Raw genomic sequence first — 13,171 nt, 5'->3', positions numbered from 1 at the left:
AAGACGACAGCTATGGTAAAATATCCTGTACCGCGAAATATGAAACAATTAGAAAGTTTCCTAGGATTGGCCGGATACTTCAGGAAGTTTATCCCAAACTTTTCCATAATTGCTAAACCCCTTACTGATTTGAAAAAGAAGAACGCCAAGTTTAAATTCGACGACGAGCAGATAATTGCGTTTGAAACTTTGAAAAACACCATGAGCGATGGCCCAGTTTTGAGAATTTACAACCTGATTTTGAAACAGAAGTGCACACAGATGCCTCAATCGACGGATATGGTGCAGTTTTATTACAAAAATCCCCAGATGACGACCTATTACATCCGATCTATTACATGAGTAAGAGAACAACCGATCCTGAACGAAAATATACCAGCTACGAACTTGAAGTTTTAGCAGTGATAGAAGCCCTTAAGAAGTTTCGCGTTTATTTGATTGGAGTTAAATTTAAATTGGTTACGGACTGTAACGCCTTTACCAAAACTTTAGATAAGAAAGACCTTTCCACGAGAGTTGCAAGATGGATATTGTTCCTGCAGGAGTACGACTATATTGTTGAACATCGTCCCGGAACACAGATGCGTCATGTCGATGCACTCAGCCGAAATCCAATAATGATGATAACGCAAAACGATTTGGTAGGCAAAATTGTACGATTGCAAGCGCAGGACGAAGATTTAAATACCATTAAGGACATCTTGAGTGAAAAGTCAACTTATAAGGATTACTTGCTGAAATCCAATATTTTGTATAAGATCGTTGACGATTGTGAATTGTTAGTTGTGCCCAAAGGCATGCAGAACGAGATAATCCGAAAGGCGCATGAAAAAGGTCATTTTTCAACTAAGAAAACGAAAGAGTTAATTGGCAGTGAATATTATATACCCAGATTGGATGAAAAGGTCAACAAGTGTATTGCGAATTGTATTCCATGTGTTATGGCCAATCGTAAGCGAGGTAGACAAGAAGGAGAACTTCACCCCATACCGAAAGAAGACGTACCCCTACACACCTACCATGTAGACTACCTAGGTCCACTTGAATCGACCAGCAAAATGTATAAACACATTTTTGCAGTGATAGACTCATTTACAAAGTTTTGCTGGCTATACCCAACTAGGGCGACATCAGCCAAAGACGCAATTACGCGATTGCAGATGCAAAGTGCCATATTTGGAAACCCTTTCCAAATAATTTCTGACCGTGGATCAGCGTTCACCAGTGATGACTTTAGAATGTATTGTGAAGACGAGAACATCAACCACATACTGATCACAACCGGTTTACCACGAGCCAACGGACAGATCGAGAGACTCAACAGTACCATAATTTCCGTGTTGGCAAAGTTAAGTATCGAGAATCCCGCCAAATGGTACCAATTCGTCAACCAAGTTCAACAGATGATAAATTCAACGTATCACCGAAGTATCAATACAACGCCATTTCAACTATTAGTCGGTTCGAAGATGCGAAGTAAAGATGACATACAACTGAAAGAATTGATTGAAGCAGAATTGATAGCTAATTTTGATGACCAACGTAACGAGCTACGAGACGCAGCCAAACAACAGATTTTGAAGGTCCAGTCCGAAAATTGTAAAACGTTTAATCGAAAGAGGAAACCTGCCTTTAAATACAAAGTCGACGACCTTGTAGCAATTAAGAGGACGCAGCTTGGAGGAGGACTAAAGCTAAAAGCCAAATATTTAGGTCCCTATAAAATTGCCAAAGTGAAGCCCAATGATACCTATGATGTGCTGAAGTATGCTGAATGCGAAGGCCCTAAACGAACAACTACATGTGCCGAATACATGAAGCCTTGGCCTGATGAGTGCTATGATGATGATGATGATTTTGATGACACGCAGGATGGCCGAGATGTGGGAATGAAGTTGCAGCTTATGCGGTAAACTTCAAAGGGGAAATGTATGATGCAATACTCATTCATTGTTTGTTGAAGTCAGTTTAGTCTAGTCTTGTACGTGCTTCAAAACGATCGACATCGCGAGTTTGCCTACGCAATAAAAAATCATCTAATAAGAATTACCTTTATTATTTAAACTTTATCTTTTATTTTTGAGCCAATGTTAATAATTAAATAAATGAATTAATAAAACTAAACCCTAGAAAACAATAAATACCATAAATATATATATATTAGTGTTGCATATTGCTGATCTTGACACTTCATATATCGATTCCTACAATAAAAATTTAGTTATGATTTAATGTTCATTCTGCAATAAATACCGTTGGTCAAAATGTAAAACGAAAATATTAGTTACAAGCTCTTCAAATAATTAATATTTGTTCAGAATTACATTGTACCGATTAACTGTACAGTTACTTAAGTACCATTCTTAACCGATTTAAAAATACTTTTTCAGTTTGTTTTCTTTTTTTTCTGATGTTGTTGTTGTTAAAGTTAATGAACTCGGTAAAATGAAAAAAAAATAATGCTTTTGGAGCAGTAGCAGCAGAAGAATCATTGCAGTTGCAGCAACATTTCTTATGCTGCCATATGTTGCAAATCATGTTTATTGGTTGTGTATTATGAATTCGTGTTTGTTTGTATTTGCCACTTAAAAAAAAGGAACTCACTCACTTAAATTCACACACACACACACACACACATACAAATATACACAAACAAAGCAACACACATATTCATACCCCCCAACACATACAGATATATTTACTTATCCTTGTGATGCTTAAAAAAACATAAAAAGTAAAGCAAAATCCTTTAGATTTCACTGTTGCTACAGTTGTTTTTGTTGTTGTAGTAGGTAGCTTTTTGCCTCATAAAAATTTTCCGTTTTTAGTCACGTTTTTCTTGTTGATTCACTTGTTATTTTTTTTCTTCTTCTATGTTGTTTTTTATAATTTTTATTTTTTTTGCATTCTGTTAATAAATTGGGGGAACTTTCATTTTTCTTTTTGTAAAGAGTAGAATTATGATTTTTTTAGAATTTTTCGTTGCACACTAAACAAGTACATGGATGTGTGTATGTAATTTTGTAAATTTTGCATACGAGATGAGGCTGATGATGACGAAGTGATGTGTGTGTGTGTTTTTAGAATCTTTTTGTATCGCAGTTAGTAGAGGAGCTACGAGTACAATATTTCATACATATTCTTTCCCCATTTTTGAGCAGCTCTCTTATGACTTGTATGTTTTTTTGGGGGGCTTAAGTTTTTGTATTTGGCCACTTGTAATGTTATTCACCTGTAGGCCGTATTTCTTTTTTAGGTTGTTTTAGTTTCTTCTTGATATTATTTTTGTTTTTCATTTCGTTTCTTATTATTTTTTCTCATTTTTTTGGAGGGTAATCTTTTATTCCTTAGAAATATGCACGAACGAAAAGAAATAAGAAAAAAAACAACAGCAACAACGTTGTGTTTACCTTGTAATTATTTTCAAATGTTGTAAAATTTTTCAAGAAAATGAAAGGGGCTGTTTTCCATTTTTTACATATTTATTTTGCGAATAGCATTTATAGGGGGGGAAGTATATGTTTTATATACTACTGATGGATGAGTTTTAATAGTTCAATAAACTGTCATTTTATGATGAAATGTGTATGATATTATTTACAAGTGTTTTTATGTATAACACAAAGGTAATAAAATGAAAATATGTTCCAATTCTCTAAGGACATTACTGTAAAGCTAAAGGGATCTTACAAAAATTAATAGTTTACATATTTTGCTAACAAAATATAAATGAAAATTATATATAAATATTTTACATGGAATTCAAATTTCTATGATTTTCAATATTAAATTAGGTCACAGGTCAAAGTAATCTAATATAAATATCTTTCAAGTTTTAGAAAAATAAACTTTGAATATAGTAATGCAAAAGAAGATTACGATTTTCGAAATAAGATTTAGTTTTCTCTAATAAAGCGGAATTCAAAGTTCGAAATAAATTTTCTATGTAAAAACCGAATTGGAAGTTCTTATTATATTCTCTAAATTAGAACCGAATTTAAAGTTCAAATTAGGTTTCTATAGTTGAAACGAAGAGTCGACTTTTCGACTTTTAGCATTTTATGAAAAGTCGATTTTTTGACTTTTTTTCATTTAATTAAAAGTCGACTTTTCGACTATAAGTATTTTATATTTTTCGACTTTTTCCGAATTTTCGACTTTTTGACTATTTTCGACTTCTTTCGACTTTTTCCGACTAATTTTTAACTTTTTTCCAGTTTTTCCGACTATTTTAGAGTTTTTGACTTTTTTTCACTTTTTTTAAAATTTTCGACTATTTTTGACTTGTTTCTACAATTTTCGAGTTTTCGACTTTTTTTGACTTTTCGACTTTTCGACCTTTTCCGACTATTTTTTACTTTTTCCGAATTTTTCGACTTTTCTGACTAATTTTTAACTTTTTTCGAGTTTTTTCCGACTATTTTAGACTTTTCGACTTTTTTAAAATTTTCGACTATTTTTGACTTGTTTTTACAATTTTCGACTTTTTGACTTTTTCCAACTTTTTCCGACTTTTTTCGACTTTTTTCGTCTTTTTTCGTCTTTTTTCGCCTTTTTTCGTCATTTTTCGTCATTTTTCGACTTTTTTCGACTTTTTACGACTTTTTGACTTTTTTTTAACATATCGACTTTGAGACTTTTCGACCTTTTTCGATTTTTATTAATTCAGTTCTAAAGAAATCCTTAAACGAAATTTAACTTCATTCTATATAAAAAAGCAAATTCTATATTCGAATAAAGTTAAAAAAAAATGATTTCGAAGTTCTCATTAATCTTATTTCTCTTTTTTTCTTTCAGTGCCGAAAGAGAAGACCCCAGAAAATACTGATTTTATATATATCGTTATTTGTTCAGTCATACTTGCCATTTTAATAACTATAACAGGTATTGGTCTATTTTTATATCGTAGACGTAAACAAGCCAATTTCAATGAAATACCTACAGTAAGTTCTTTCTTAAATATCTAATGCAAACAATAAAACAAATTAAAATTTCTAAACACAACACTTTCAGAATGAAGCTGAAATAACCAATTCATCACCATTACTCAGTAATAGACCCATACAATTGTTAGAATTAAAAGCCAGTGGTCGTTTCGGTGATGTTTGGCAGGCGAAACTCCACAATCAAGATGTGGCAGTAAAAATATTTCGCATGCAAGAGAAAGAATCATGGAATACTGAATTGGAAATTTACAAATTACCACGTATGCGTCATCCGAATATTTTGGAATTTTTAGGTCATGAAAAACACACGGAAAAAATACAACAAGAATTTTGGCTTATATCGGCTTATCAACATAATGGTTCATTGTGTGATTATTTAAAATCTCATACCATAACATATCAAGAACTATGTAAAATAGCCGAATCAATGGCTTGTGGTTTGGCTCATTTACACGAAGAGATCTTGGCAACAAAAACCGAAGGTCTTAAGCCGTCCATTGCACATCGTGATTTTAAGTCGAAAAATGTTTTACTCAAAAATGATTTGACGGCATGTATTGCGGATTTTGGTTTAGCTATGATATTTCAACCGGGTAAGTTCAATGTTTTTGTGTCTATACTTTTCACAATATTATATCACGCACATTACTATCTCATATTGTTCAGTTTTTACATTATTATTTTGTTTCTAAAGCTTTCTTATTGTATTTTTCTTTTGGTTCTAAACATTGTGTTTAATTTGTATAAAATTTATTTGTATAAGTTGTGTATTTAAAATCTTTAATTTACTTTTACCATTACGTTGTTAAATTTTTGTTAATGTGAGCAGAATATTTTGATAAATATAAAGGCAAATAGTCAAAAAATTCAAGGGTGGGGAAATAACTAGGGGTACTCAAAGGAAATTATTAGTTTTATGAAAACCTTAATTATTAATTAAGGTGGTCCCCCATTTATTATTCTACTTACAAAACTTTTTACTGACAACATAACATTACCATGTTAATTATACCCTACACCATTTTAGTGGGGAGGGTATATTGGTCCTATACCCACCTTAAAGGTATACTTTAATCGGTTCAGAATCGTTCTCTGAGTCGATTTAGCTATGTCCGTCCGTCGTCCATGTAAACCTTTTAATTAAACTACAATTTGGTACATGATCTTCCATTGTCCCAGGGACGAACCCTACTGAAAATGGTTAAGATCGGTCCATTATTTCACCTAGCCCTCATACAACTGTAGGTACCCCCGAATAGGGCTTGTAAACATTGTAATCAAACTATAGGTCGCAATTTTGGAGATAATTCAATGAAATTTGGCACATGATCTTCTATTATACCATAGACGAAGCCTATTGAAAATGATTAACATCGGTCCATTATATCACCTAGCCCCCATACAACTGAACCCCCGAATAAAGCTTGTAAACCTTGTAATCAAACTACAGGTCGCAATTTTGGAGATAATTCAATGAAATTTGGCACATGACCTTTTATGGTACTGTACACGAAGCTTATTGAAAATAGTTAATATCGGTCCATTTTTTCACCTAAGCCACATAGAACTAAACCCGCCAAATAAGAATTTAAGTTTATAATTATGTTTAATATACTTGTATCTCGACAAAAACCTGCAAAACCAAGTCTTGATGACCCTAATTAACTTTATAATTATAGGGCCTCATTTGAACCTAGCCCCTCTAAAAAGCCCCCATCAAAATTTTCTTTAAATATCCACAGTTTTATTAAACAATAAATTGCTTTAGTATATCTGAGGCAAGGTACAATTCAACTTAAATGCTTTATAATGAAAACTCAATCACACTTTATTCGTATACAGGTGTAGGGTATTATATGGTCAGCCTTGCCCGACTATAACTTCTTACTTGTTTTTTACATATTCTCAACCTGTCAACCTAACAACAACAATTACATATTATAGTTAACAAACTTGAAACGTTCAATAGTTTATGGCTTTTTTACAATCTGTAGTGTATATTTGAATTTTATGCAAAAACGATTATTAAAGTTAACAATGTGTAGTAAACCATTTTCCCATATAAAAACAGGTTTTAATAACCGTTGTTAACTTAATAATCGTTTTTGCATAAGGCGGTTATAATTTGGAAAGCTTTATTTAATAAAATTGATGATATTAAATCAGTTTTGTTCGACATTTAAGAAATGTATACATTTTAAGTGATTAATAAAAGTGATCATAAATTTATATCATTTTAAATAGAATGGGACAATAAGGAAATTATTATATGCTGCAGTTCTGAATTTTTAAAGAAGCGGTAAAAGTTGAATTAGTTTTCAAAACAAAAAAACAAGTTTAGAAGGCAATTTTTCATACAATATTTATTCAATAAACCATTAATATATTATATCCGTTCCAATACTAGTCAGTTTTGCAGCTTTTAGTCAGATACAGTCAGAAGTAATCAGAAAAACAACAAAATACATTGAAATTTTAGTACGGGAACGACTTATTGTAAAAATGAGTACGGGAGTTAACATAAAACTAAAAAATATAAAAGTTGTAATGATTTTATTTTATAAGTTATACTTTTAAATCATTTTCGTTTCGGTTTTTCCTTTTAATTTCTGGTTTTGTGTTTTAATTGGTGATTGTTAAACTTAAAAAAATGCAATTAATATTTACTAACAAAAAAGCATGATTACGCACCTCTTCATTTTCATTTGTAACAAAAAAAAAACTTAAAATAAGTGTGCTACTAAAAAAAAAAACGAAAAAAAACAAATAAAATTTAAAAATATTTATCAAAATAAATTAAGGCAAACCTTGTGGTGATACACATGGCCAAGTGGGTACCAGACGTTATATGGCTCCTGAGGTCTTGGAGGGGGCCATCAATTTCAATCGTGATGCTTTTCTACGTATTGACGTTTATGCTTGTGGTCTAGTGCTGTGGGAAATGGTATCACGTTGTGATGCAACAGGTCCTGTTGGAGAATTCTTATTGCCATTTGAAGCAGAGGTTTGATATTGTCAATTTAAAGAAATTACATTAAATTATCTGTAAGAGTAAACGGATTTATATTTGCTTTTTCTTTGTTTTTCGCAATTTTTAGCTGGGCCAAAGACCCACCTTGGATGAGGTACAGGAGAATGTTGTTATGAAAAAATTACGTCCACAAATTTTAAATTCATGGCGTTCACATCCGGTAAGTTCAGGATATTAGAAATGAACTTGAACTAAAGTAGAACTGAACTAGAACTGAACTAGAACTGAACTAGAACTGAACTAGAACTGAACTAGAACTGAACTAGAACTGAACTAGAACTGAACTAGAACTGAACTAGAACTGAACTAGAACTGAACTAGAACTGAACTAGAACTGAACTAGAACTGAACTAGAACTGAACTAGAACTGAACTAGAACTGAACTAGAACTGAACTAGAACTGAACTAGAACTTAACTAGAACTGAACTAGAATGTATTTGTCGTAAATTTCAGAGTCCAAATACAGACATCATTTAATTAAACTCGATTTCATAATTTTAGGGTATCAGCATTATATGTGACACAATGGAAGAGTGTTGGGATCATGATGCCGAGGCACGTCTCTCCTCCTCTTGTGTTATGGAACGTTTTCTACAGCTACAAAAATATCCCACCACAATGTTAATTAAAACAAATACAAATAATATTGTGGTCGATGCTAAAGATTCGAATAATTTAAGCTTATAGAACAGGTATTAAATCACTCTTATTTATAAAGAGCCTTATTCATAACAATTTATCAGAGATAAGACAAATTTAAACAAAATTTGTTATATAAACTTTTGAAAATTTGTTATGAATAATGCAATAAAAATTGTCTTAACCAAAATACACAATTACACATACGAAAGCGTTAAGGCACAAATAATAAGAGTGATATTTAGTTATCTTATTAACAAAGGCGCGCCACAAAATACAAAAATAAAATAATTATAATTAAATTTCAGTAGAGTTTTTTGTTGGTTTTAAAACAATTGACAAAATAATAATTGTTTTGAATGGAACCTAATCCTTTAAGTCGTTAAAAACAAACAAACAAAAAAATACTCTTACATGGTTTACACAATGTCAAGTTAAAATGTTTTTGGTTAGAAACTGTTAACGTCGTCTAATTGTATTCAGGAGTTATTTATTAATATGTAAATGATGTTGTGTATAAAAAACAAGCCTAGAGGAAAATATATTATAAATATTTCCTTGAAAAAATTTTACGACCTTTGGATGAATGGATCATTGTTTTAGAAAATTTGTTTCTAAATCATTTGTTGATCTTTTTAGGTAAAAAAAATAATGATTTTTTGCATTAAAAGATTTTCATAATGTTTTATATTTGTTTTATAAATACAAAATACATATAAATAGTTTTATTTGTCACGAATGAGAAAAAATATTAACAAAATAAACTTAAGAACAAATAAAGATGTAAAATATATTTTAAGTCAGTCTTGTCTGCATAGACTTTCTGTCTCTTATGGGAAATTGGAAATATTAATGTAAAAAAAATTAAATTAAAAATTTCATTTATGCAATGAAATAAAACAATTAAAAATATTTTTTACTTTTAAATTATTTTTAAATTTTGAATGGTTTTAATTACCAAGATTTAATTACTTTTCAAATTTTCATTGTATTTCCTATAATTTACCACCTAAATATCATAAGTCAAGACAAGACTGTGTTAAGTATTTATTAATTAAAATTTTTAACCGATAAAAAAACAACAAAACAAATAAGCAACTAAGTTTAAAGAAAAAGTTATAAAATACAATTATATATTAAGATTTATTAACATATGACTGATTCACATTACAAATATGAAATGAAAGAAATATTTTATTGAAAAAAAAATATTTAAAAATATTAAATGCAAAAAAAGAGCGTAAACCATAAATCCCGTTTCCTATGTTGAACAACCAATTGCCATGTATCTCGTCTACCATAAAAATATTTTCTTTCCAAAACCACTTTGACTTTTAACAAAATAGTAATAGTAAATAGAATTATTATTTAATTATTTTGTTGTTTTCATTTGAATAATTAAGTATTTTATGTTTACTTATGTTGTAGTTGCTACGAATTTTGTTGTAAATTTTTATTTGCAATTTTTTCTTTTGTATAAGATTGTAACCATGTTGTTATCTATCTATTGATTCCCCTGCAAAGGAACTGTTAATATTTTGAGCCTAGTTTCGGATATCATTTTCTGAAGTAGTTCATATCCCAGGGAGTGATTGATTGCATCGATTGAAACAAATAGTATTTGGACGGGACAAGGTGTAGACTGTAAGGTGAGCTAGACAAAATTTTCCAACTACTACTTCTTAAATCATTTTTAAAGAACTATTGACATATGTTCCATATTGTGATTTTATGTGTGGGAGTTTTTCAGCCAATACTACCTTAAAAGGAAGAGTATTTGATCGGAACAAGTTCTAGACTATAAGGCGAGCTAAACAAAACTTCGCAATCACTTTTTCCTAAATAGGTTTTAATACTTGTGCACATATGTCCCTTATTATGCTTTTATGTATGGGAACAGTTCAGTTAATGTTACCTTCAAATGAATCATTGTCATTTGGTAAAAGTTTTTGTGATTGTCTAACTAGATATGATCTCTTACACTTAGGGCGAGTTTTTCTGATAAAGATAATCTACATTCTTTGTTTAAACCTAGTTTAAAATATGTTTTGTGTTTTTCAGTAAACAGTAACGTTACTTATTATCTTAGTTTAACTGAGTGTAATTGGCCAATTAAACTTAAGTTATAAGTGAGAAAACACAATTAACAAAAACAATAAAACAAAGATTTCGGAAGAACAAAAACATAATATTTTAAGTAAATTGGAATTTTGTGAATTGTTTTGTTCTATTTATTATTGTTTTAAATGTTTATTTAACATTTTTTCAAAATTTTTAATTTTACAAAATTATTATTTGCAAAAAAACAGCTGTTCATTGTTTATGTTTTTGAGTGAAAAGTTGGCAATACTAACAAAGTTAACTGAACTTAAATCCAAAACTGAAAAACACAATCATCGGTTAAAGTTAATCTAACAGCAAGTTAAGCCTAGTTTAACTGAGTATTAAGAAATACGCCCTTAGACATACGCTCTTAACTATTGTTCATTACCAAGTACATAATACCAAATTGTGAGCATTTTGGGAAGCTTTAAACATAAACTTCAGAAAAATGTTTAGTTAACCTATAAACTAATTCAGCTGAATATTTTGTAGAGAAAAAATTTACAACAAAACACCGTTATATTTAATAAGTTCTTTTTTTGTGCCTTCTTTAAATATTCTAATTTTTATTGTTTTAAATTTAATTTAAATGTAATAATTTAGTTTTATTTCAATAGATTTTATAAGTAAACAAATAAAAAAAATAATCCCTTTAATATAAATGTTTTTGTTTTATTTAATTTTATTTTAAAATTTATTTATTCTCAGTGCCAATATTTCCCTTTTAATATAATTTCTCATCTACTTTCCCCTTTTTTTCACTCTTATAGTTAAACACAATGAAAGTACAATTATTTAACTGTGTTCAGTTAAATTTGTTTAATATGTTATGTATAAAAGAAAAAAACGGAAAATAATAAACAAAAGAGTTTCTGAATTTATATACAAAACAATATAATATTAAAAAATAGCTATAGTTCTTTAAAATCAATAGATCAAACGTACAGTTTCAGTACCGGTATTATAAAAAAAACACAATACAAAAGTACACAATAGTTAAATTAATTATAAATTTTGCAAAAATCAAGAAAACAATTTCAAAATCAAAAATATATAATTTTTGTTTTGTACATACTAAATGCTAATTTATATAACTGCAGTCATGCAAAAATATTTAACTAATTACATATAATAATATTAAATCTGTGTTAATATGACAAAACAACTTTAGTCGATTAGAGTTAAGTTTGTAAAAAAAATTTCATAATATTTCAGTTTTTATTTTGTGGTTTTATAAAAAGAGAGTATCAGTCTAAACAGTTGAATTATGAAATAACCATAAGCAGTGTTGACAGTTTCTGAATAAAGTTCTTCAATATGCCAAACTGATTAACTCCATTTACTCTAATCTATGCTGACCTTATTCACCTGTTGTTATACGTAAATTATTTCAACATAACATTCTCAATATAGCCGGTTCCATCTTATTCGAGATCTACACCAGTTATTCACAAACATATAGTGGGAATTATCTCGAGAAATCTCTCAAACAAAGAGTATCATTTTAACTTGAATAAATAGTATTCAATTACTCTTATTCTGTATTTGAATTCAAATCGAACTTTTCCCCGTTTGGCAAACTTTGACATTCTGTATTTAAATTTTTCTTTTCTAACAAAGTCGTCTCTCTCTTTGGAATACCTATTATAGATTGTAGCGTTATTTAATACGGAAATGTTATCAAAATACAGAATAGAGGTGAATATCATTAAAGAATGATCTCGTCGATCTCAGGATATTTTCGAGATATCTTAAGCTGAAGTTCGTAAAAATCTCTCTTTGTATTCAGAACAATACTAGCACCTGTTTATGCTCTAGATACAACTCAAGGTAACAACTTAATTTTAAAGCCAATACGACTTTCAGAGTAGCACTAAGTTCATCTCGACTAAGTGAATTTGTTAACCTTCTGTGGAGATGTTTATTAACTTCCAAAGAAGCTAAAAATTTTGTTTAAAATTAATTTCATATTTCTTTTGTACAGAAATTGTTTGACTTAAAACTAACTTTATTTTGGAGTTGATTGCTAAATTAGTTGTGTTCTATAATACTACAATTTTACTTCCTAATAACTTTCAAAAAAGAACGTAAAAATTACTTCCTGAAAATGATTTTAGATGTAGTGAATTTGGAATCAAACAAAAAGAACACCCCTTTATTACAAGCATCACTTTTCTACGTCTTTTTCAGTACTTGCATTGTACTACCACTTCTTTTCGCTTCTTTCGTGAGAAGGGTATATATAAGTTTGTCATTCCAAACTTATATATACCCTGGGGTCCTCTAAATCAGTTTTTAGAGGACCCCAGATATCGGCGACATCCGAATCATCAATAATTCTGTTAGACGTGCTTTCGAGAAGATCGCTATTTAAAATCGGTCCATAAATACCGGAGATATGAGCAAAAATCCGTTGCTATTGTGTGCTATTGGCTAGAAACATGAAATTAT

The 13,171-nt window shown here is 29.8% G+C and overlaps 1 protein-coding gene across 1 annotated transcript in view; it reads left to right on the top strand.

Moving 5' to 3' along the window:
• LOC111676507 (activin receptor type-2A) overlaps positions 1-9,696 on the top strand; it is a 28,865-nt gene extending 19,169 nt beyond the window's left edge. The window contains exons 4-8 of the mRNA XM_023437468.2: positions 4,798-4,943; positions 5,014-5,539; positions 7,748-7,950; positions 8,045-8,137; positions 8,480-9,696. Coding sequence (XP_023293236.2) covers positions 4,798-4,943; positions 5,014-5,539; positions 7,748-7,950; positions 8,045-8,137; positions 8,480-8,665 — 1,154 coding nt within the window. The 3' untranslated portion in view covers positions 8,666-9,696. The remainder of the gene's footprint in view (positions 1-4,797; positions 4,944-5,013; positions 5,540-7,747; positions 7,951-8,044; positions 8,138-8,479) is intronic.
• The last annotated feature ends 3,475 nt before the right edge of the window (positions 9,697-13,171 follow it).

The sequence above is a fragment of the Lucilia cuprina genome, chromosome 4 (genome assembly GCF_022045245.1).
Source record: "Lucilia cuprina isolate Lc7/37 chromosome 4, ASM2204524v1, whole genome shotgun sequence".
NCBI classification, from domain to species: Eukaryota; Metazoa; Arthropoda; class Insecta; order Diptera; family Calliphoridae; genus Lucilia; species Lucilia cuprina.
This window is presented reverse-complemented; position numbering and strand designations above follow the sequence as displayed.